The sequence below is a fragment of the Vombatus ursinus genome, unplaced genomic scaffold (assembly GCF_900497805.2).
Source record: "Vombatus ursinus unplaced genomic scaffold, bare-nosed wombat genome assembly UNPS02014812.1, whole genome shotgun sequence".
Lineage (NCBI taxonomy): Eukaryota > Metazoa > Chordata > Mammalia > Diprotodontia > Vombatidae > Vombatus > Vombatus ursinus.
The window spans coordinates 91,831,184-91,855,091 of record NW_020954590.1 but is presented as its reverse complement, the minus strand read 5'-3'; the positions used below and the strand labels follow the sequence as shown (position 1 = coordinate 91,855,091).

Sequence of the window (23,908 nt, the reverse complement as noted above, 5' to 3'; positions counted from 1 at the left end):
ACAAATACTCTTTCATTTCTGCTTTTAGATACTGAGCACCCAGACCAATGTCTTGCATTTACAAGGATTTGAGAAATACTCACTGAATTGGATTATGTTCTGAATCAACAATAGAAAGAATTCAATTCAATAGACATTTATTAAGGGGCACAAAAGAAGAAAATCAGGGAAATGGGGACCTTAGGTAAAGTGACCAGATGTCACAGTTTGGCTCAGGCAGTTGTGGTGTTGCCTGGATAGCTTAGAACTGAGTAGAATAAACCCTGTATTGGGGCTGACAAGGCCAGTGATACAGTTTTAAACAAATTGGGAAGTGTTAACTGGTTTTTCTAATTAACTAAAAAACAATTAAGTGTTTTCTATGTATGAGGCATTAAGTACTGGGAACATAATGATACCACATGGACACCACATAAATCTTGCTTTCAAAAAGTTTAGTTTAAAGAAGGAAAAACAATGCATATAAAATAAATACAATAAATATTGTGATAAGTGCAAAGGAGAATTTGAGACAAAGTGATATGAGAAATTTGAGCAGGAAGAGATCACTTTCAACTTGGAGAAGGGTGAGGGGCAAATCTGGGAAGGTACAAGGTAGAATAGGCACCTAAGTTGGGCTTTGAAGGAAAGAAATTTTGGCAGTAGGTACCTAAGAAAGCTTCAGAAGATTCTCTATGAAGCACCTGATATCATCTCAACTAAACTGCTTACGAGGTGGTCTGTAAAGTAACATCGACCTGGGGATGTGCTTCTTTCCAGGTTTGCAGTGGTAGGAAAGTCAATGTTTAAAGGGACTTTCTGGGCTGGAACTTTCTCTCTCTCCTTTCTTTCTAGCACAACTGAGGATCTAAGGTAGGCTATCCAGGCAAGGCCTTTTTCAGTCCAGCGATCAAACTAGAGGAAAGTTTTCTGATTCATAGCAAGAATATGACCTAGACAATTGTGGGGGAGAAGTAACTGATCCTAATTTCAAAGGATCATGGATCTTGGTGATCAACAAGTCTACCTTCATAGATGAGGACACTGAGATCTAGAAAACTTAAGTGAGTTGTTTTGAAATTATCATACTGGTAGGAAGTGGCAGATGGAGAATTTGAACCCAGGTCCTCTTAAAACAAATTCAGCCCTCCTTCCATTGCATAATGCTGATTCTCATGCCTTCCAGAAATGAGTGCAGGGGTGCAGCTGGAGGGAGCTTGACTATTAAATTTTTAGTATGAGCATTTATACCTTAGAAATTGGTAAACACTACAAGTCAAAGTTTGTCTTACTGTTTTGTTGATTTTCTAGACTTAAGAAAGCGATGGAGAAAAGGTTAATGGTACAGATTAAATTTAAAAGTGCCATGGGTACATTTTTAAGGTGGGGGCAGAGTTACTTGTTAAATACTTATGAGCACATGCTTATGGATAACCTAAGACCCTGGGGATACCTAAGCTGGGGAGGCCAAGCTTTCCTGATTGTGGACTGCCTCTCTGTGACCACTATTTCAGAAAGTGCTCCAGTCATGCTTATTTCAGCCCAGTTGCTATACTCTTTGGACTTTTCAACCTCCTCACTAGTTATCCTCTGTCCTTGGAAAAACCACTACCCTGAGGCCATGCTATCATATTCCTCTGAACTGCCATTTTAGAAAGGATCGCTGCCATATTAATTTCATTCTTGCTCAATTTACTCTCTAAACTTCTCTCCTAGCCAACCTCTTTTCCCTCATGTAGGCAGCATCTCTCCTTTCCAGCATCCCATGATATGTTCTCTTCTCCCATTAGAACAGAAACATTATGAAGCTTAGGACTCTTGTTGCTTGTATTTATGTCCCCAGGGCTTAGTACAGTGTTTGGCACATAGTAGGGACTTAATAAATGCTCTCTTCCCTCATCCCCACACTTGTCCCCACTGGTATGATATCTAGGGAAATGATGCAGGGCAGAAGAAGCAAATAGAAAATCATGATTATGACTACAGGAGAGCTACTAAATAGAAAACTGTGGATCCTATTAGGGTGACCCGCAAAAACTCTGACATTGGGCTGTGTTCTAAGTTACTCTAGTTATATATTTTCTTCAAAGAAACAGCCATTACTCCTCAAGTTGACAGTGGCTGCCTAGCCAATTTTAACAACACAATTTGTAAAACATTGCAGCTTCTTTTTTGTAGGCAAACATAATGCCATCTTTTCAATGAGTCCCATTGTAATTCACCTGTCTTTGAACCTTTCTTATTATATATCTCTATCCACATACTTTATACATACTTGAGCTTCACAATTTTAGAAATGTTTTTGCCTAAACAGTATTTAATCTGTTTGCCAACAGTTTCCAACTTGCAAGGTCAAATTTTTAGCTTCCACAAATAAATTTTCCCCTCAAAACAGATTATGTCAAGCTTCAGACAGTCAAAGAAAGTGATAAAATACAAAGTATAATACTTTATGTCCCATAAAATCTCATTTCTAAAACTAGGTCAGCTGATAGGTACACTAACTTGGAAGAAAAGATACGGACTTGTCTTTTGGAGGCTAGAAAGTAGTGAAATTACTTATGCAAAGGAAGTGAAAACAGTTTTCTTTTAAAAGTCTCTCACCCAGTTCCACGTCTTGATCATCTGTGAGCACAAGAATAATATTGGGTCTGATGTTTTTTCGTTCCTGCTGCACACGCCCTCTGAACCGTGGGGATTTGACAGTGGTGCAGAAATTTCCGAGCAATTCTGTACCCAGGACAGCCAAAACCAGAGTCCAGCAATAGGACTTCATTGTAGATGGATGTTTCAGTGTTGCAAAACAGACCAAATGCTTGTTTCTTGGGTCAGAGATCTGTAGAGTCAGAGAAAAAATGGGAAGAGGGAGAGGGAAAAGGAGAAAAAGGAGAGTAAAACAGAAACCCAAATATCAAAATGAACTTAACAGAAAAGTAGTAGAGATAAGTGAAAAACCGTCAAAGCAGCCAGGAGGTGACAAACTTACGCACTTTTTCTGCAGACTCGAATATTTTACAAGTTTACTTCCTTTATTTGTGTTCCAAATTGCCCCTTGACTATTTCAATTTCATTGCCAGCATACAATCTCCAGACAAGGCTTCACATGTTAATATGTTTTAGGACAGTAGTTAGTACCTTGAATTAAGTATTTGGGCTGAGTAATCAATTTCTGTGCTGCAGAGGTATATGGAACATCTGCCGATGGAGTCCTATCAGAGGAGAGAAAAAAAATATAAAGGAAATATCAGTCACAGACCTTGAGACAAGTTGTTCTGATCTGGAATAACCCTTCTGAATAGCCCACAACATGCCTTTTTTTTTTCCTCTTTCCAAACACGAAGAGAGAAAAACAGAAGGAAACAAAACATGGGACTGCTACCAATTATTTCAAACGGCATCTTACTATTCACACTCAGGCTCGAAGTTGATCATTAAAATTAAGAACCTTCAGGGTCATTATCCGTGCACGCATTTGTAACGATACTTCAAAAATCCTTAACAAAAGTAACATTAGACTCTAGTCTGTCAAATAACCGAGCATTTCATGTGAGTGAGTGGGAACGTGGGTGGGTGGGGGAGGTTGGGGAAGTAATGAGAAGTTGGAAGAGAAATAACTTACCTGTGTAAAATATAGAACCCCTTTCAAGCTGTATGGAAGGCATTGCTGTCATTTGTAATCTGCATTGGATCACTACCCAGGAGCTTCCTTTCTCCTGACAGAGAGTTCGTCTTAAGTGACTGTCAGTGAAGCCCTCCCCCAGCTCTGACTATGAGAGCTCCTAGCTGCCCCCCATCCATCAGAGGCAGAGCTGAGCGCACCGTCCCTCTGGTGAGCCGGGGTCCTCCCTCACTGGTCTCTCTTTTCCCGGGCTCGGCACCCGAGTGCCTATCAGAGCCCCTCTCCCGACTTGTCGGTCAAACAGCCTCACTATTGTGAAGCTCCATGCGCTGAGAACACGGAGCTTGGGCTTTGCGGCAGCACATGTAAACCGGCAACTGAAAATGATTGATTGGTCCGGGGACTAAAGGTTAGCCAGTACACTCTAAGGTTTTTTTTTTTTTTTTTTACCCTTTCTTTTGACTGAAGCCCCGCAAAGTCACTGCAAGTCTCCACTGGAGAAGGAAAAGAAAAAAAGAAAGAAACACACACACACACACACAAAACCAAGGCCAGAGAAATAAATGCCCTCCTACATTAGATCACTAACCTAAAACTGTCTCATTTTCTCTTCTATTACTAGAAAGTGGCAAAAGATCTCACTCAACTCCCCACTCCCCCATTTTTGAGGCCTATGAGAAAGTCTGTATGGGAATTACTGCGCCCTAAAATTAATTAGAAAGGAGCAGACTTCATCAGACACTGGACTCACACACCTGAGGCTCGGTGACTAGGCAGGCAGCGTTAGAGTAGCATTATACAAATAAGCATGGCTAATTAAATGGAAGCATTGCACTGTGGGAGGAAAGGACTCCACTGATTTCAGAGCGCCACAGAAAGTTCCATATTTTCAGAAAGGTAAAGTGGGGGACAAGGTGATGGGGAAAAATACTGTATGCTGTTTAGTCCTGGCCATACACATAATTTTGGCTTTCACACATACACACCCCTATTATTTTAAGCTTTATGAGATGTTTTATAAACAACACTAATGCTCTTCACTCCACAGCCTCCAATTACTTTGTGTATGTGTATATGAGAGAAAAAGTAAACAAAAATCCCAGTGTCTCTAGCACGGAAATCCTGACTGATTGTCTATCAAGCAGCATTCCATTTCAGACTGACCCTATGCCCAGGCAGAAGTCAGTATACAAGATTCAGCATGTCATCTCCAGGGCTTTTGTGGAAGTTAAAGGGCATTCTCAGTATGAAAAGTCTGCAATTAGTCTGCCCTAATGATTTATTGTGCATTCATTTCTGTGCATTTATTTAAAGTTACAGATTTGAAAGAACAAGAAAACAGGAGGAGTAAGGAAAATGTAGGGATGAGATGGCATTTAAGTTCCTTTCATTTCTATACCAATGCTTCTATGATCTTATTAAGATGCGAGATTGAGCTTTTTCACACAAAGGGGTAGGTGGATCAGCTTAAAAAGGCAAAAAATGAGTTTCATTTAATGGCTGCTCCTCAAACATCACTAATAATAATAACTGACAATTTAAAGTTTCAAAACTGCTTTGCATGCATTATTTTACTTTAGTCTTGCAATAACTTATGAGGTTGATGGATACTGTAGGCATTAGTATCTCCATTTTATAGAGGGGGAAACTGAGACTCAGAGAATCTAAGTGGCTTGCCCATGGACACGTAGTATTAGAGGCAGAATTAGAAGTCAGATTTTCCTGATCAACACTCTTCTCTGTCACCCATGATGCCTCTTAACAAAATTTGGTTCCCTACAAAATCTGAAAGGAGGTGTGGGAAGTGAGGCTGGATGTGAATTTCTTATACCGGTCACAGTGGTACATCAAACTTTGCAGATACTCTCAATACAGAAATTCCAGCCATCATCACTCTACTGAGCAGTGACATGAGCAACAGTTCAAAAATATTTCTGCCCCATATTGTGAAACTGAAATTTCCTGATAATTGTATCTCCATAAGAAAACAATTTGCACTAACCCAAAGCAAGCGATTAACAGTTATTCCTTATTTCATCTTATTAACTTTAGTCCTTTAGGGAATTAGCCCTGGCTTCTCAGTGTATACAACACATTAATAAACCTTTCTTAAGAAAGGAAAGGGGGATAACATTGCCTTTGCTAAGATGCATTGCTTTTTGACAATTTAGTTCCTTTTCCTTTTGAGGCACAAAAAGTATTGTAATTATTCTGTCTTAATTTGTTAATTATTTCAGTAATGCATTTATAAAAACAGAGCAATGGGATTACAAAAAAAAAGATTAATCATCCATCCATACTGGTTGAATCAAACTTTTTTTTTTTTTAGCTCCACCAAACACACACAAAACCCCTTACAAGAATCTACAGACAATTCTTTATTTAAAAATGACCTTTTAAAACCTGTCATCCTCTCACAGCCTGGTTTCTAGAACTTAAAGGAAATGAAGTAAAGAAGAAAACAGACAAAATGCAGGACTTGACAGAAGAGACAAGGATGCAATGTTTGCGTTGGATACTTTGTGGTGGACTACAAGTGTCCTTAGAGACATCACAATTTGTCTAGAGACATAATAGAAAATGAGAGAAATTAAAGAAGAAACTTTTCTCACACATGGAAATTGAGCTTAGGGAACTATGTTCTATCCAAGAATCAGGATTTGAATACAAGTAGCCTTTATCCAAGCCATTGAACAAAAACCTCAAATGCAGTTCCCAGCCAGCCACTATATGGAAAGTTTAATTGGTTCTTTGTATAGGACAGCCAAGGAGAAATGTAAATGTGTCATTAAATGTTTCAAGACACATAAAAAAGAATGGAGGGTATGGATACCTAGCCAACGGGGAATGGAGGGGGGTATAGTTTACATATGCTTGTCTTGTACAGCAGAACCCAAGTGTAACACCTCATCACTGCCATCAGAATGCATGGGGTCTATAGCCTGCCTGATCCAGGCTGTCCTACTTGTTGAGCCATCAGGTTCGAGGGATGCAGAATAATGTCTGAAGTTGATTGGATACTGACTTTTCTCTGACCTTGTTGGTGGTTATACAGAGGACATCAGTCCGTAGGACTCTGGGTATGGACTGATTTGCAAGTTTAACATTCATTTTTTAAAACTCTTCCAACTTCCCTATTACTACAGTGGGCAACATCATGTGCCATGCCTCAGTCTCATAACCTGGGTGACATCCTTGACTCCTAACTATCACTCATTCCTAGAGGCCTGCCAATTTCACCCTGTTCATATCTGTCCAGTACGCCCCCTTCTCTCATCTGACATCGATACCGCTCTGGCGCAGGCCCTCATCACTTCAAGCCTGGACTATTTGAATAGTCCAGTGAGGGGTCTGCCTGCCTCAAGTCCCTACCCACTTCAATCTACCCTGCATTCAGCCACTAAATTGACGGTCCAAACCACATCACTGTCCCACTCCAGTGTCTCCATATTGTCTCCAGGATCAAGGAGTTTCCTTATTGTCGGAAATAAAATGTGAATTTTTGGGAGTTTTGCAGAAGCCACAAACAACATGCAAAGGCCAGCAGATGATGCAGAAAAAGTTTAGAAACTCAGAAATGCATAAAATATATGTATAGTATTGCATAATGTCAACGTATTTTATCTTTTAATACCATAATAATTCAGACTTCTTCTCTGGTGTGAAGTAAGGGCCAAAAAAATTTATGTGGATTTTCCAGGTCACAGCACCATGGTGTGGAAGCCACTTCAGTGGCTCTGTGATCTCATTGACATAGGTACTCCCTCAATTATTCAAAGTATAGCCCATCCATCTCTATCTGTCCTACATGACCCTTGTCCATATCTTCTTATAAATGTACCATGGGGATCTACTCACCAGGCTGAGGTGGGGTCCTGCCTATTGTTTTTGACATCATGAGGCTATCAAAGGAGGACATGGGTTCCATTAACCACAAAGATGATGTATACATATTTGCTATTTTGTGTTTTTAATCTAAGGATAACACAAAACTACAAATTGAACCCCATGCACCTATCTCAAGTATGAGAAAGACAGAGTCAGTGTCACCTTAATGGTTATTGAGATGTTCCCCTACTCAGGGCAGAGGTGCTATTTAACAGCAAAAGACAAAGCCAGACAACAATTAGGATCTGAAGAAGAGCCGAGGAGCCAATTGAAATTGCAGGGAGACTTTGGGTCAGCAGAATCCAATTATTCACAATAAATTTTGTCAGGACTCCATAAGTTTAATCTCAGAACTATGTAAAGGAGAATACAAGCATCAAACAGTGGTTCTGACCCTTATTTTTCTCCCCTGCTCATGTCTCTTCTTGGTGTCTATTTGTGCAGGCTTTCTTTCTTAGACTTAAGCTTTAAGGTTCTCATTTACAATTTGTTTTCTGGGGAGGTGGCTTTGAGGATGAAACCACTCTTTTAAAAAGATCATCTATAAAAGGTCCTTTTTTCTTTCCTTGGAATCTCATAGCTGGCAAAGAAAGACAACATACACTCAATCCAAGAAATGTCTATGTCCCAAGTTAATTCATCAAAATTCCAAGCAAAGAAGATAGACTCCATCTGTTTCCTTCTAGGACAATAATATTTTCAAACCATCTCTAATCTGTTCACACATCTTTTTACACTCCTGGGTTTCCATTCTGTGCTAATTTTCCTGATATGCATATGCTATATTTAGCTTGTTGAACCAGACTACCCCCCACCCCAGTAATTTTTTTTTAAAGAAAACATTTTTCTAAGCACCTACTACGCACAAGTTACTGTGTTAATAAATGTTTTCTGATGCGAATCAAACTATTGTATTGTTAGGTGCTGGCGACATAAAAGAAAAAAAAAACAAACCAGTCCTTGGCCTCAAGGAGCTTACAATCTAATTGCCCCCTAAATATGAATTGTAGGTCCTTCAGTGCCCTGTTTTCCTTTGAAAATTCTAGAAGGAAGCTGGGTTGGACCTCGAGAAATTTCCTTTTATGCCTTCCCACAGAAAAAAGAGCAAAAGAGAAGAACTGAAGAGAGACAAACATGATTAAGTTAAGAACAGTGGATTGGAAGACTTAGTAGTGGAGTCTGGCAATTTCGACTCTGATCCTTTGGACTATTGCTGCTAAAATTACTTGATGTTGGCTAACTTACCTGCCATCTCTATACTTCACTTTTCTCACGTACAAAGTGAAATAATATAATTTCTATATCACACAGGGTTTGGGAGAATAAAACAAACTGATGGTTCTGAAAAATACTTTAAAGTATTTAAAAGATGTGTCCTTTGACTAGCTAGGCTATAATTTTAAAAATTCTGATGAGGCTAGAATAAACTGATTATATCAGTAAAGGCCCCATTAGACATGTATATTATAATAAATCAAGGTTGGACTGAAGGTACCTAGTGATGTGACCCTTAGTATTAATAAGTCTAGATTTCTGATGTCACTAAAATATATCTCATCAATTGCAAGATGCTATTGAGATGACAGGCTTTACTTATTTCTCAGTAAGTTTTTAATATTTTGGATATGCAACCTCTTAGTTATTTAATATTTTCTCAGCTGTCTCAGAAAGTTTAGGTTCTCTGCCACTTAGTTATTTTTCTGTCTAAATAGCTATCATTACCTAGAAGTTATTAAAGGAAAAGAAAAAAAAATATGACACATGGGGAAAATGAAGGGGAGAAGATAATGAGAAAGGCCACTTTTGTCTGTTTGCGAGGCATCCAAATGGAAATCTCTTCAGACTACAAGATATAGAGGCCTCGAGGGAGAATAAAAAATCAATGAAGGAGATATAAGGTTGGGAGCTGTATATTTATTAGTGATGATTGAAACTGCAAGAATATATGAGCTTATAAAAGGACTGGATGTATAAAGGGAATGCAACTATCTCAGATGTGAACTGTGGGGCAACTTGAGAAAGCAGAGGAAGGAAGAGGTTCCAGCGTAGGCAGATAGTGAGAATTAGTGGAAAGAAGAGTAGCTTGGAGTCCTAAGATACAGGTTCCAGTTTTGGTCCTCATGTCTGCGACTGACTCAATTCACTTCCCTGAACCTTAGTTTCCTCATCTTTCATCTGGAAGTGACACAGCCGACTTCAAAGAGTGATTATAGCAAAAATCCTAACTAAAGTATTATGCCCATAGGGGCTATGACTGTTCTACCTGTCAAATTCCAACACATCTTTCAATACCCTGTTCACCTCCTCCATGGAGAATTCCTCCAATCAGAAATGATCCTTTCTTGCTAAGTAATTATGAAACCAATAATCTTGGCCTTAGAAGAGACGAGAAAACCTTCACACATTTGCAGAGATAGGGGACTATGGGTTTAGAACCCTGGGGAACCATAGGGATTATTGGATAACCCCCCCTCCACACACACACTGCCCAAGTAGTTTAATGTGTTGGTTAATTTGGCTTAACTACTTTCTCCCCTCTTTCTTATTCTTTGTTATAAGAGATAGCTTGCTGTATAGGGGAAGGAGGAGAGATTTATTTGGAAATGAAGGTGATGTAAAATAAAAAGATCAAAAATTATATTAAGATAATCCTTCTGCTGATCTCACATATGACTTAGTTTTTAAAAATCATTCCTATGTATTCATTTTGTTCTATTTTATTTAAAGGTTTTTTTTTTATCTGAGAGGCAGCATTGGTGTAGTGGGTAGAACTCTAAACTTGAAATCAGGAGGATCTGGGTTCAAATCTTCACCTTGGATATTTACTTAGGCAAGTTAATTAACTTCTCTGTGCCTCAGTTTCATCATCTGAAAAATGGGGAGGCTTGGACTTGATTGCTTCTAAGACCCTCCAGCTATAATCCTTTTCCATTTTAGAATGGAAGCTCCATAGTGCCAGGGATCATGTCATTCTTGATCTTGTAGCTTGATGCCTGACATGGAGCTATACACCTAATTGATGCTTATTAAACTAAAAGCTAAAAGTTAACAGAGACACAGTGAGCCAAGAAGCCCCACTAAAGCAGCTGCTGCAGAGTGAGAAGACTCAGATTATGGTTATCACTGTCAAAAGCAGTAAGCAAAGAGGCCCGACAAAGGAGAAGTTGGATTTGGCTAGAAAGAAGTTGTTAATCTCAGCAAAAGACATCTATACCATTGGATGAGATTATTAGCTTAAAAAAAAAACTCTGAGTAGGTTGGAACATTATCAAATATATCAAACTGATATCAAATCAATTTGATCTTTATAAATAGGAGGCCATTCCTGATGTGGATAATGGCATGAATAAAGGCATGGAGATAGGAGACACTAGGAGGAGAATAGGGGAAATTAAGTAATACAGCTAAGCTAGTAGAAAGGTTGGTTTGATAATAATAATAGCTAACATTTAAATTGTACTTACTATGTGTTAGGCACTGTGCTAAGCACTTTACAAATATTGTCTCATTTGATCCTCACAACAACCCTGGGAGGCAAGTGTTATTTTACAGATAAGGAAACTGAGGCAAGCAGAAGTTAAATTACTTACTCATGGTCACACAGCCAGTTAAGTGTTTGAGGCCAGATTTAAACTTAGGTCTTTCTGACCTAATTAGGCTGCTTCTAGTTTTGAACCAAATTGTGGATGGTATAGCATACTACAGTGGAAAGAGTCCTGGCTTTAGTGTTGGGTGACCTATACTCTAATCTTCACCTCTTGTGCTTACTACCTGTTTGTCCTTGATTCAGTTATTTCATTTCTCTGGGCCTCAGTTTCCCTCTTAATAGAACAGGTCAAAGATAAGGAAAGTCTACACTAGCAGAGTACCAATTTAAGTGGAATCAAGAAGATAGAAGGGAGAGATATTTATAAGAATATGGTAGTTTGGGGGCAGTTAGGTGATGCAGTGGATAAAGCACTGGCCCTGGAGTCAGGAGGATCTGAGTTCAAGTCCAGCCTCCTCAGACACATAACTCTCACTAGCTATGTGACTCTGGGCAAGCCACTTAACCCCAACTGCCTCACAGAAAAAAGAAAAAAAAAAGGCAGTTCCCGGTAGTTGGATGGCAAATTCATTTTCAACAGGTGTTTTGTAAGTAACTAAAATTCCTGCTGTCTTTGCATTAGTATACTTCCTGTTAACTAGTCCTTAAAAAGCAAAATGGGGTAATTGCAGACAACATTATCAGACAAAAATATATAGACCCTTTAATTCAATTTCCTTGTGCTATCAAGCCTGTAGCCATTAAAAAAAATACCTTTACCATGCAACATGGTAGTAAGTAGCAGGATCTACTGCTTCTACTGGAAGGCTAATCCATTAAATTCAGCTGTAAAGCAAAGGGTTTATAAGGAATACAAAAATATGTGATCAGCTATCTACATTTAGTCTATACCTATGTGATTTATAGAATTCTTTACCAATCCATCAAATTTATCTGCCAGTCTTCAAGTTATAATCTGGCCATTATTGAGATACTTATCAATGGCTTCAAATGGATTTATATACCTGTCAACTAGAATTTCTGCACAAGGTCTTAAAGCCATGACTTTATAACATCTTTACAGAAACAATTGACTGCAGTTGACCTGAAAATTGCAATGTCTGCATTGAATGAAATAAGGGCACACAGTCTGATTTCAGAATTTAAAGTGTGCTTTCAATTCAATTTAAGTAAAAAGAAAATTTCCATGCAGAGAAGAATTTTCTAACAATTAGAGCCATTCAAACGAATGGGCTACCCTTGCTAGTAGTAATTTCCTCATCACTGGAGGTCTTGATGTAAATGAAGGTTGGATGACTGTTAAAGATGTTATATCACGAATTCCTATTGGGTAATGATTGGGCTATATTACCACTGAGGTCTCTCTTCCATCCCTGAAAGTCTGTGAGTTATTAATTAGAAGGTTGTTTTTTGACTGATAGAAATATGTCACTGGTATACCACCAATCAGGAAACTTTCATAGTTTTTAACCTACAGAGATGTGAGGAATAAACTTGCAGAATACAACTTTTAAACAAGTTAAGGGGAAACATCATAATTTATTGCTCAGTCTGACATGTAAAGAATTAATTCCATTAGTGAGGTTAAGCTTGTAGTTCCACCTATGTGCATGGACACTACATAGACATAATCACATCTCTAATCACTGTAATGTCAAAATTTTATTATTGTCCACTCTTTAAATTTATCTTATCACCCAGGAATTAACTTTATTTTAAAATTTCTTATTTCAGTGCATGCAAGAAGTGCACTTTCTATACAAAGGAGGTGGGTATGATTAAACCAGATGATGGGCCCCACAAGCAAAATCAGCCTTTCATGAAAGCTGGTCACCAGAGGCCATTTCAAACAAAAGCACATTTCAAAGGACTCTAAAGTAATCCCTTCTCTCTACTGATTTGGTTTCCATGAAGTCTCAAGCACATGTGTGTTACAAAAAGAAGGCTTATTAAAACCTGATGTGATATTGGAGGGCTAATGAAATGGACTCCCAACTGCATTTGGGATCTGAGAGCCATCAAAAAGGAAACCAACTTCCAATTGTATGTATAGGCTTTTCAAAACCTGTGCGTAGAAAGATAGAGAATGTTTATTTGCTAGCGAAGGCAACTAATTAATGCTGTAAAGTGTTCAGAAGTGACTTTAAGCACAAAATTTGGATCATTAACAATAGGAAAAACTGAAGATCTTTTGACTATAGTGTCCTTTGCAAATGGAAAATACTATAGAATTTTAAAATCTTTTCATAACTTACATCTATATTGTACTTAAAGCTGTGCAATAATTATGTATATATATACATATACACATATACATGCATATATGTGTATATATATAGAATCTCATTTGATCCTCAAAACAATTATATACTCGTTGAGGAGAGAGATTATATCACTTTATCACTTTTTTATTTGTATCCCCAGCACCTAAAATAATTCCATGGGACTTTGTACATGCTTGTTGCTTATTGAACGACTCTGTGAGGGAGCGGCTGCCTCAGTAGGCAGCTACATAGCACAGCAGATAGAACACTGGATCTGGAGTATGGAAGCCATCTGTTCAAATCCAGCCTCAGATACTTACTGACTGTGTGACTCTGGGAAAGTCATTTAACTTCTGTCTGCCTTAGTTCTCTCTTCTGTAAAATAAGATAATAAAAGCACATACCTCTCAGGGTTATAGTGAGGATAAAATAAAATGATTTTTGTAAAGCATGGCAAATCTGACAGTGCTATGTAAATGTTATCATCATCATCATCACAATTATCATGAGGATCCTCACCATCCTGATTTTCCAGATGAGGAAACTAGGATTCACAGAGATAAAGTGACTTACCCACTGTCACATGGCTAGTAAGTGTAAGATATTACATTGGAACCTCGTTTTCTCACGACTAGCTCCCACACTCTTTTGCTGGATCATGTTGCTTCCTAAAAACAATGTTGTATCTCAGCTGTATTATGTATCCTTGACTTGGTTCAGAAGTGTGTGAAACGTTATTTAAGAATATTGCCTGAAAATCAATAGCTGTGGGAAATTTCAACACTCCAGTAAATAAATGATGATAAGTTGAGCAAAAAGGTTAGTGAGGAAGTTATAAACTTGAATAAAAATTTGTTGTTTTAATTAAAAAAATCAACAAACACTCTTTATCAACCTTGAAAGAATCTCAGGCATCTACTAAGCAAGTTTGGCTGTCCTAAGAATTTCACTAAGATTCTAGGGCAACATTGTGTTGTACAGTTATAGTAGAACTAAAGGTGACTAGTAGGATTGATTGCCTAACAGTAGTGGAACAAAGGAGAGCATTTCAGACCTTGCCATTTTCGAATACACAAGGAACCTGGAAGAATGTGTTGCTGATTCTTTATCCGGTAACTACTGCATAGTGTTGACTGCCCTCTTAAAATTATACACAAAAGAAAACATGTAAATTACTGCAGGCCATTTTACATTATTAGTGACAAGCTATCATGTCTGATTCTAGCCAATATGTTTTTGCTCATAGCAATACAATTCCTTTGAGCAAGACACGTATGAAGCAAAGGTTGCAGTGAGACATCCAAGTATTTACTCTGATATGTTAACTATAGTATAATATCAGGGCAGAAGAGTTCTTTAAACACTGAAATAAAACTTCAAATAATGTGTGGACCTTTCTCACACTCTCCTTTCCCCTAAAAAAAAATAAGCAAAAAGAAAAATCTAGCAGGGGGTGAAGGTTAGGGGGGGTGCTTACAATGAAAGCTTATCCACTTACTGGTTAGTTAAATACAACATTGATAGGCTCTATAGAAATTCACTGTTACATAGAAGAGTTCACTTTATAAACAGTGTTCTGTATAACGTATAGTAAATGTGCATATTTAATAATTTTTAAATATGTTTTATACTGTAGCAGGCCATGTATTTGAACACTGTTATCTAGCATTTCGTGCTTGCCAAGAAAAACTCATCAATTTTACTGCTTCTTTTTTTAAGTTGTTGGGATCAGATTCAACTCAGAATGCAGCCAATATTTATACATTCAGACTTATAAATTCATTAGTTTTATTGGAAAATAAAGCCAGGCAAGGAGAAATGGGCTTTTGGTGTTCCAGCCTATATTGAGGCCAAAATAAGTACTGTATTTTAAAATTCCTTAAAGATTTCTCCTTTGATTTTCTTCAAACTAGCAGATTTGGTGAGCACTTTGTTTGCAAACAGGCACAGTTTCTTGACCAGGCATCTTTTCCAATTCTACTGTAGTAGATACCTGCAAGTAAATTGTTGCATTTAAACACACTAGTAAGAGGCAAGCCTTCACATCATTAATTAAAGCCCCAAACCCCCAGTGTTTAAGCAACCCACGGTACAGAGCAGTCGGCATACTCCTATTAGCGCACACAGAAGAGGACGGGACCAAACATGCTTGTACAGAGAACAGGCAGATGCTTTGTGTCATTTTACCTGAAGGCTGATCTGCCAGGCAGTTGTGTTAACTGGAGGCAGCTGACAGGGAATACCAGTCAAAGGAAACGCACTTGTTAAGATGAGCTACCTCTGAGGTATAGAAACAAACATTCAAAATCACTGAAGACCAAGGATTTTTGCACTGGGTGCCGTGATTCCCTAAAATGCCCTGATGTTAGAGCATTGATGAAGGCCCAGAAGCTTTCTGATAAGTCGCTTTCAGCTGAAGTGCACCACCTCTCAAGTGTTCCAGTGTTAGAAGCAACGATAAACAAATGATAAACCTAATTCATGTAGAGATAAAAGCATTGCCTCTAGACTCATGTTCAAATTTCATCTCTAATACTTACTGCCTGTGTGACCTTAGGCAAGTTACCTGAACTTGATAAATCTCCATTTTCTCAACTATAAAATAAAGGAGGAGGAGGAGGATCAGATGGCCTCTGAAATCCCTTCCCGTTCTAGTGCAAGGAGCCTAGGAACTAATAATCTGTATGTGGGCACCTTGTCTTTTCTTTCAGCACAGCCTGGTTTACCACCTGATTCTTGGTTTTCCTCACCTCACCTTGACTCAGGCATGGCTTTAGCCCTTGAGTCACTGATACAACATATGGCCACCCCCCAGACCTGATCCCCAGTTTGCCTTACTCTAGGGATGGATTTGGGCAGGTAGGTGGTACAGTAGATAGAGCACTGGGCCTCAAGTCAGGAAGACTCGTCGTGAGTTCAAATCTGGCTTACTAGCTATGTGACCCTGGGCAAATCACTTAACTCTACCTCAGTTCCTCATCTGTAAAATGAGGTGGAGAAGAAAATGGCAAACCGCTCCAGTATCTTTGCCAAGAAAACCCCAATCGAGGTCACAAAGAGTTGAACAACACAACAAAGGGATGGGTTCAAGTATGGCCCACCTGCTGGAACATGAAAATCACGTCTCAGAATAGAGACCTCAATAGAAAATGATATTTGTATGCCCTCCCTTCATGGAGATTAAGTTCCAAAGGTCTTGTGAGGTAGAACAACCCCCTAATATTCTTCTAGATATAGTAATAGCAAAGGAAAGAGAGGGAGGGATAATTGGTTTTAGTGGACTTCAATCTCAAAGTGTATCAACAGTGGGATATAGTGTCCAAGAAAGCAGCTGTGACCTTAGGAGAGATGTAATACGTATGGCCGGGGAGTTGATAGTCCCGTTGCATTCTTCCTCTTGTGCTCTGTCCTAATCAAACTACATCTGGGACATTGGGTTCATTTATAGGTATTTCATTTTAGGAAGAACATTGATAAACTTGATGGTGTCTCAAGGAAAGTTACCAGAATCGTGAAGAACCTCAAGACCAGCAACTGGGAACTGGGGATATTTAACCTAGAGAAGAGAAAAGGCAATTGTCCTATGCCTTCAAGGATATCAAGGGCTGAGAGGTCGAAGAGATATTTGAACTGTACCTTGAGGATAGAAGATAGAACTAAGAATTACAGGTGGAAGTTGCAAAGAGGCAGATGTTGGTTTAATGTAAGGACAAATTTCCTAATACTTAAAGGGATTCAAAAATGGAATGGGCTTTCTGAAGAGGGAAGTGGACACCCCATGACTTAAAGTCTTTAAGTAAAGACTGGATGACTAGGTTGGCACTGTTTTAGAATGGATTCCTGATCAGATATAAATGGACTCTAAACCTTCCAATCTTAAGATTTTGATTCTGTGCAATGGCTCCACTGTATCTCCTTTTCTTATTTGAAAGGATCGTGATAGGATGGGGTGATACTAGGCTAACCTGGTAGGACCTTAATGGACTGGACTAGGGAACCAGCTCTATTTAAGATTTTACAGCTTCCTAAACTAAAGTTAATATCTTAAGTAAAGCACTTATTGCCATCGAGTTCCTAACCAAAATTACAAAGTAAGCAAATACTCATTTTTTTCACTCCTCCCTTGTTTTCCCTCTTAGCCACATCTCTTTCTTCCTCCCTCTAGATGGTCTCTCATACCACTGTCTGGTGGTTCAATTAATCAAGCAACCAAGACAGATCAAAAGCTTACTGTGGGCCATGTTCTGTACAAAGAGTTGAGTATACAAAGTCAAAAAGAAGACATTTCCTGCCCTCAGGGAGCTCATGGTAGTTTGACTGATGTAATTGCAAGAGTCTAGTTCAGGTTGAGTAGCTTTATATACTTTGTACATAGTAGGTATTTAATAAATGCTTGATGGATTAATGAATGAATGAATTATGAAAGAACAGCTAACTAAGCCAAGAACGTTTAATCAGCTGAAAGTGTGGGGAAGATAGTTGTTTAATTCGTGCTTTGGGTGTTTTTTTTTTGACTACTCTGGTGCTCTCCTTCCCCACCCTACCCCACTTGTATGGAGTCTGCTGAGGAACAAAACACACAGAATCAACATTACAGCCACATACTATCTATGCCCTTCTACTTCACCTTTGCCAGAGTCTCTGTACCCTTGGGGCATGATAGAACAAAAAGCATAGGTTGGCACAGTGAACCATGAATATTCAAAACTTGTGAGTGATGAATCCATGAATGCAAAGGCCTCTTGCATTTGTTTCCTATTGTGTAGTTCAAGATGTCTTGCAATGATTAATTAATCCTTACAGCACTGAGGCAGGAGCTGAAAACATTAGTGCACAGTCACAGCCATTTATGGGCTTAAGAGTCAGCTTTTGGGTTTTTAGGTTTCTAGAAACAGAATACCATTGATTCAGTTATGGCCTTTGTGCCTGTTCCTTCAAGGCCTCAGTTTACTAATCTGTAAGACGAGGGAGATGAGCACAAAATCTCCTTAGTTTCTTTGATCTCAAATAGTGTATGTATTATAGAGGAGAAATAGCCTAAACTTTTCAGAAGGAAGAGTAAGAAAAAGAAATGGCTTCCAGCTTTCTTTGACCTCACAGAAACATATGATGTGTTTTGCAGGCATGCAGGTGTGTGCATGTGTGTACATGTATGTATGTGTGTGTATGTGTTTGTGGAGTACATTGGCCTTTCTAACTTCTCATTCATCAGGAACCCAAGAGGGGAAGAGAGAAGAATCTTCAGGAATTGTCATGATGGTAAAGTATACATTGAGATATGTGGTGAGAAGGAAGTGATAGAAATATAGTGATGGTATGCATAAAGATAAAAGAGATCGTAGAGAGGAATCTACTATCCTGTCTCAGCTCATTTTCCTTTTAGTAGTCTCACCCTTCATTTAAATCCAAATACAGTTAGGGCTTCCTTCTCCTCAGCAGAAGTTATTTATATCAAAGGAATAGTAGGTGAGCATTATTGTGATTGTAAAGTTGTTATGAAGTGTGGACTCCAAGAATCCTTATCCAATTCCATCATTTAGCAGATGTGCAATTAAAGAAATCAGCACATAGAGGTATACTATAGTATCTGGATGAAGGCCAGGAGCGTGGGTGAATACTGAGAGCCTTTCTGATCACCTACCAGCTGGCATAAAAGTTGGATTTAGAATCAGGGGCTTGAGGAAAGGAAGAAACAGGTTCTAGTGGCTTCCCAGACCTTATAGGCTTACCCAAGCTGAGCAGTTACCCTGGAAATTACATCAGATAAGCTATGAGTGGCATGATTTTACCTGGCTGTTGCCATTAGGCATAGTGGTTCGTTATAATAGAGAGTGAGGGTGAGAAGGCAAGAGTTGGAGTTATTTGACCAATCAGTCTATGGAAGCCCTTTGGGTGTGGCCTCCCAGAGCCCCTGAGCCAGATTATACAAAACAGAGGCTGTTCTAATTTGGTAAATTCAGCTTTTCTTCATTTCTAATTGTTTACTATTTAAAAAGTCCCAAGACTTTGACCAGGAATAATAATGATACTAATTGCTGGCATTTCTAAAGTGGTTTAGTGTTTTATATCTGTTATAATATAATATAACATAATAACACTGCCAGGTTGGTGCTACAACTATTATTGCTACCATTTTACAGATGATACAGCTGGGCTCAGAGATGTTAAATAAATTGTCCTTGGCCATATAGCTAGCAAGTGTCTGATTTGGAAAAGGAACCCAGATATATGCTGACTCCAAGTCTAGTTCCCTTTTCACTCTTCCTTCTGCTTTATAATTCCTAACCGTGATCTTCATCCTACCCATAAACTCCAATGCCTCCACCCTTCAATACTTTCCCAGGCCATCACTACTTTACTGACTACACTCTCCTCCCTTCCCCATCTTAAACCAGTTGAACTGGTTCAAGTTTGTGAACCAGTTCAACTCTCCATTGTTCTCTGGAGTCCCTTGCCCCTTATCCTCTTGTTGATCTTGCCCAGCCAAGCCCCAGCCTTGGATTACTCCCATCATTTGCTGCTTTCACTCTATTCATGTGCTGAAGGAAGGTGGAGAAAATCATGTAACCACGATGACTGATTCCACTATAAACTTATTTTATGTAATCACAACTGGCCCTCACTGAATTAAGGAAATCCTTTTAGAATACTCTGATTCACTATCACACTCATCACAGTGACTTTTCCAATATTTTTCATATCTCTTCAAACCTCCCATGGCTTTCCATTTCCCATCTTCTCAATCAAGAACCTTATTTCATATTTCACAGAAAAAGGTGAGGTTATTCACTGACAACTCCTTTTTTTCCCCTAATCTCACATCACTCCTCTCCTTCACCCATGTCTCACACAAGAAGTGGTCCTTCTCCTTCAACATGTAAAAGTGATCCCATTCCATTTGGTCTTAACCAACAAAATTCTTCCTCTATCATCCCTACTCTCTCATTAATCTTGAATCTTTCTACTTGTCTACTGGGTGCTTTACTAGTGTCTACAGATATGCCTGTGTCTACTCCATCCTCAAAAAGCTCTTTGTTGATCCATCTATCTTCAGTAGCTATCATCCTGTATCTCTCCTCCATTTTGTGGCTAAATTCCTTGAGAAGGCCATCTACATTAAGTGCCTCTACTTCTTTCCTCTCACTCTCTTCTTAACTTTTCGCAGTCTGGCTTTTCACTTCATCATTGAACTAAAACTTCTCTCTCCAAAGTTACTAATTGTCTCTTAATCACAAAATCTAATATCTCAATCCTCATTCTTCTTAATCACTTGGCAGCCTTTGAAACTTTTACCCTCTTTTTTAATTGATACTGTCTTTGCTATAAGTTTTTGTGACACTTCTCTCTCCAGGTTCTTTTCCAGTTCCTTCTCACTCCCCTTTGCTGAATCCTCACTGCTTACTGTGGGCATCACCCATGGCTCAGTCTTAGACTTTCTTTTTCCCCTCTGCATTATTCCTCTTGCTGATGTCATAAGCTCTCATGAACTACTGAAAAATTTTGGATGGTCTCCCTGCCTCAAATCTTTTCCCACTCCATCTTCCATTCAGCTATCAGAGTGATCATTCTAAAGTATAAATCTGACCATGTCACATAAATTCAAACTCTAGTGACCTTCTATTACTTCCAAGATCAAATATGAAACCCTCTGTTTGGCTTCTAAAAACCTTTATAACTTACTGCCCCCCCCCCAGTCTTTTTATGCTCTTCTTCTCTCCATGGACTCTGTAATTCAGTGACACTGTCTTCGTTGATGTTCCTTAAGCCAGACACTCCATCTCTTAATTCTGGGCATTTTCACTGACTGTCTCCTGTACCTAAAATGTGCTTTCTCCTCCTAGTTTCCTTCAAGGCTCAGCAAAATTCCTTGCCTTCCACCATAAGTCTTTCCTGATCCCCTTTGGTGCTAGTGCTTTCCCTCTGAGATGGTCTCCAATTTACCCTATTTATATTTTGTATGTACATATTTGTTCAGGTCTTGTCTTCTACATTAGAATATGGACTCCTTGAGAGCAGAGACTCTTTATGCCTTTTTTTTATCCCAAGCACTTAGCACAGTTACTGGCACCTAGTGGGTACTAAATAATTGCTTGTTGACTTGACTTTACATCACGGGGCAGCTAAGTAGCAAAGTGGAGAGAGCACTGGGCCTGGAGTAAAGATGATCCGAGTTCAAATTTGGTCTCAGACCCTTAATAACTGTGTGACCCTGGGCAAGTCATTTTCCTCATCTGTAAAATGAGCTGAGAAGGAAATGGCAAACCACAGTATCTTTGCCAAGAAAATCCCAAAGGGGGTCACAAAGAGGCAGACACAACTGAAACAACTGAACAACTACAACAACAACATGACTTTACATCATGCTGTCTCCCTTAATGTGCTTATCTGCATTTGTGCTTATTTGTAGATCTATCGGAGAGCTAACCCCAAGAAGGAAGTAGTAGTTCTCTCTCTCTCTCTCTCTCTCTCTCTCTCTCTCTCTCTCTCTCTCTTTCTCTCACACACACACACACACACAACCTCTAAATCTCTCTATATATTTCAATACTTCTAACATCTGTTATTTCATTAGTATAAGTATTTATTACTTCCACTGATGCAGATCTCAAACCTCCTTTGCCTAAATATGTAATCTTTGCGAGTTGTCATGACTGAAAATGTTTCATACCTCTGGCCAACCCTCTGGTGATGAGTTCTGAACTAGGGAAGCTGACCCTCATGCATTCCATTGCTGGGTCCTATATTTCATTTTTTATCTTGGGAAGCTCCATCAAAGCTTATACTCTGATGATATTTGAAGATACAGGGTCACTCTCATTTCAAAACAAGGCATTACAGTAAATTTTTTTTTTAATCTGCATTTGAATTTTCTTAATTTTCTTTCTTTTATTCTGCTGGTGTGGAAACACCCTCTACTGACTTAGGTAGGCAACTCATGAAACTCTGAAGTTGTGTAGGGGAATTGAGTGGGTAAGTGACTTGTCTATGAGCATGTGTCTGGTCTGTGCCAGAGGTAGAACTTGAACCTAGGACTTCCAGACTCCAAGGACAGCCTATATCTGCTGTGTCTTAGAGATGTACAATATACACATACACATTACACACCTCTCATATGATCATAGCACATAAATAGTTTAGAGTACCAGGAAGACCATGGGAAACTACTGGTAGATTTTGAGTAGGGGGTGACATTCACATAAAGGTGATTGAGGGGAAGAGTATGTTTAATATTCAAGATATACAAATTCCGACTAGTATGTAAATCTTTAAGTCTCTAAAGTTCCTCCCTTGGAAGGTATCATCAAACTGACTTTAACAAGGTTCAGAGTCCCTTGGGGAAAATCTGGCAAGAAAAAAAAAAAGGTAAAAATGCGGTATGAATTTGAATAATGAGACCGCTTCAGGTTATTCATTTTTTCCCACAATAATTAGGACTTAACTGTCAGTATAATTGGTTTCTTTTGAAATCCTGTATATTTTATTTTATGCATTAAAAATATTATTCTGAGATGAGGTCTATAGGCTTCACTAGACTGCCAAAAGTTTCCATGACACAAAAAAGGTAAAAAATATCTGCCTTACGTAATGGATATAAGGATGTATATCACAGAAAGTTAGTTATTCCTTCATATGAATGGTTGGAAAGAATGGAAATGCATATAATCCTAGTCCAAATAAGTTCCAGGTTACAAAAAAAGGATGAGAGGAGAAAATTCTTACATATGCTAAGTAGGGTATCTAAATCATTAGGACAAGCTCTCATGACATTTTTTTCCCCTAACCCCACTGGTTAGAAAAAAGGGATTTGCAAATCTAACCTATTCAGCTGGGTCTCCCTAAGGAAAGCTAGTTTCCTGGGATGAAATAGTTCTGTTCCAGTCAATAACCTGTGCCAATTTCAGACTGTAAGCAGGAGCTGACATTATTTTAAAAAGCTGATATATTCATATTGGATAAATTTTGGCTTTAAAATCCATAGAATGCTAATTATGCATAATAAATTATACTTTAATTTACTCACATTTATTTAGAGATTCTGGGTTTACAAAGTGCTTTTGTCATAAGATTGCTTGTGAGGTGGGTAGTGTAAGTATTTTTAATTGCCATTTTATAGATAAGGCACTTGCCCTAGGATTGTCCAGCTAATAGCAACCAGAAGCAGTTAAATGGTATAGTGGATAGAGTGTTGGGCCTGGAGTCAGGAAGACTCAGTACTTGTTAGCTGTGCGATCCTGTGTGATGCTTACTTTCTCATCTGTTAAAGGGGGATAATAACAGCACCTGCATCACAGAGTTGTTGTGAAGAGCAAGTGAGATAATAGGTATAGAATTCTGGAAGCCTTAAAGCACTGTAGAAATACGTATTAAGTGCCTGACTTGGGATTAAAACCCAGGTTTCTTGATTACCATTACATCAATTTATTCATTGTGTTACATGAAAGAGGTTTGACCCTGGACAAATTGAGGGGTCCTTGGGCAACTGCCCCTTTTTCCATTATGTTGATCTGCTTTTTATATTCAGTGATCCGTAACCAGGGTCCAATGAAATTTTGAGTGTGTAACTTTTCAGCTCCACCCTGATGTCCACCAAAACAACAACAACAACAACAA

At 38.7% G+C, this 23,908-nt stretch overlaps 1 protein-coding gene across 6 annotated transcripts in view; it reads right to left on the bottom strand.

The window, feature by feature from the left end:
* LOC114053873 (extracellular sulfatase Sulf-1) overlaps positions 1–23,908 on the bottom strand; it is a 287,381-nt gene that overhangs the window by 94,487 nt on the left and 168,986 nt on the right. For 4 of the 6 annotated variants that reach the window (XM_027876980.1, XM_027876977.1, XM_027876982.1 and 1 more), the window contains exons 3-4: positions 2,970–3,188; positions 2,584–2,815 (exon numbers count right to left, since the gene is read on the bottom strand). In XM_027876980.1, the coding sequence (XP_027732781.1) occupies positions 2,584–2,755 (172 nt within the window). In that variant the 5' untranslated portion in view covers positions 2,756–2,815; positions 2,970–3,188. Of the gene's footprint in view, positions 1–2,583; positions 2,816–2,965; positions 3,189–23,908 lie in introns of all 6 variants that reach the window. The other 2 variants (XM_027876979.1, XM_027876978.1) reach the window with 2 other exon arrangements.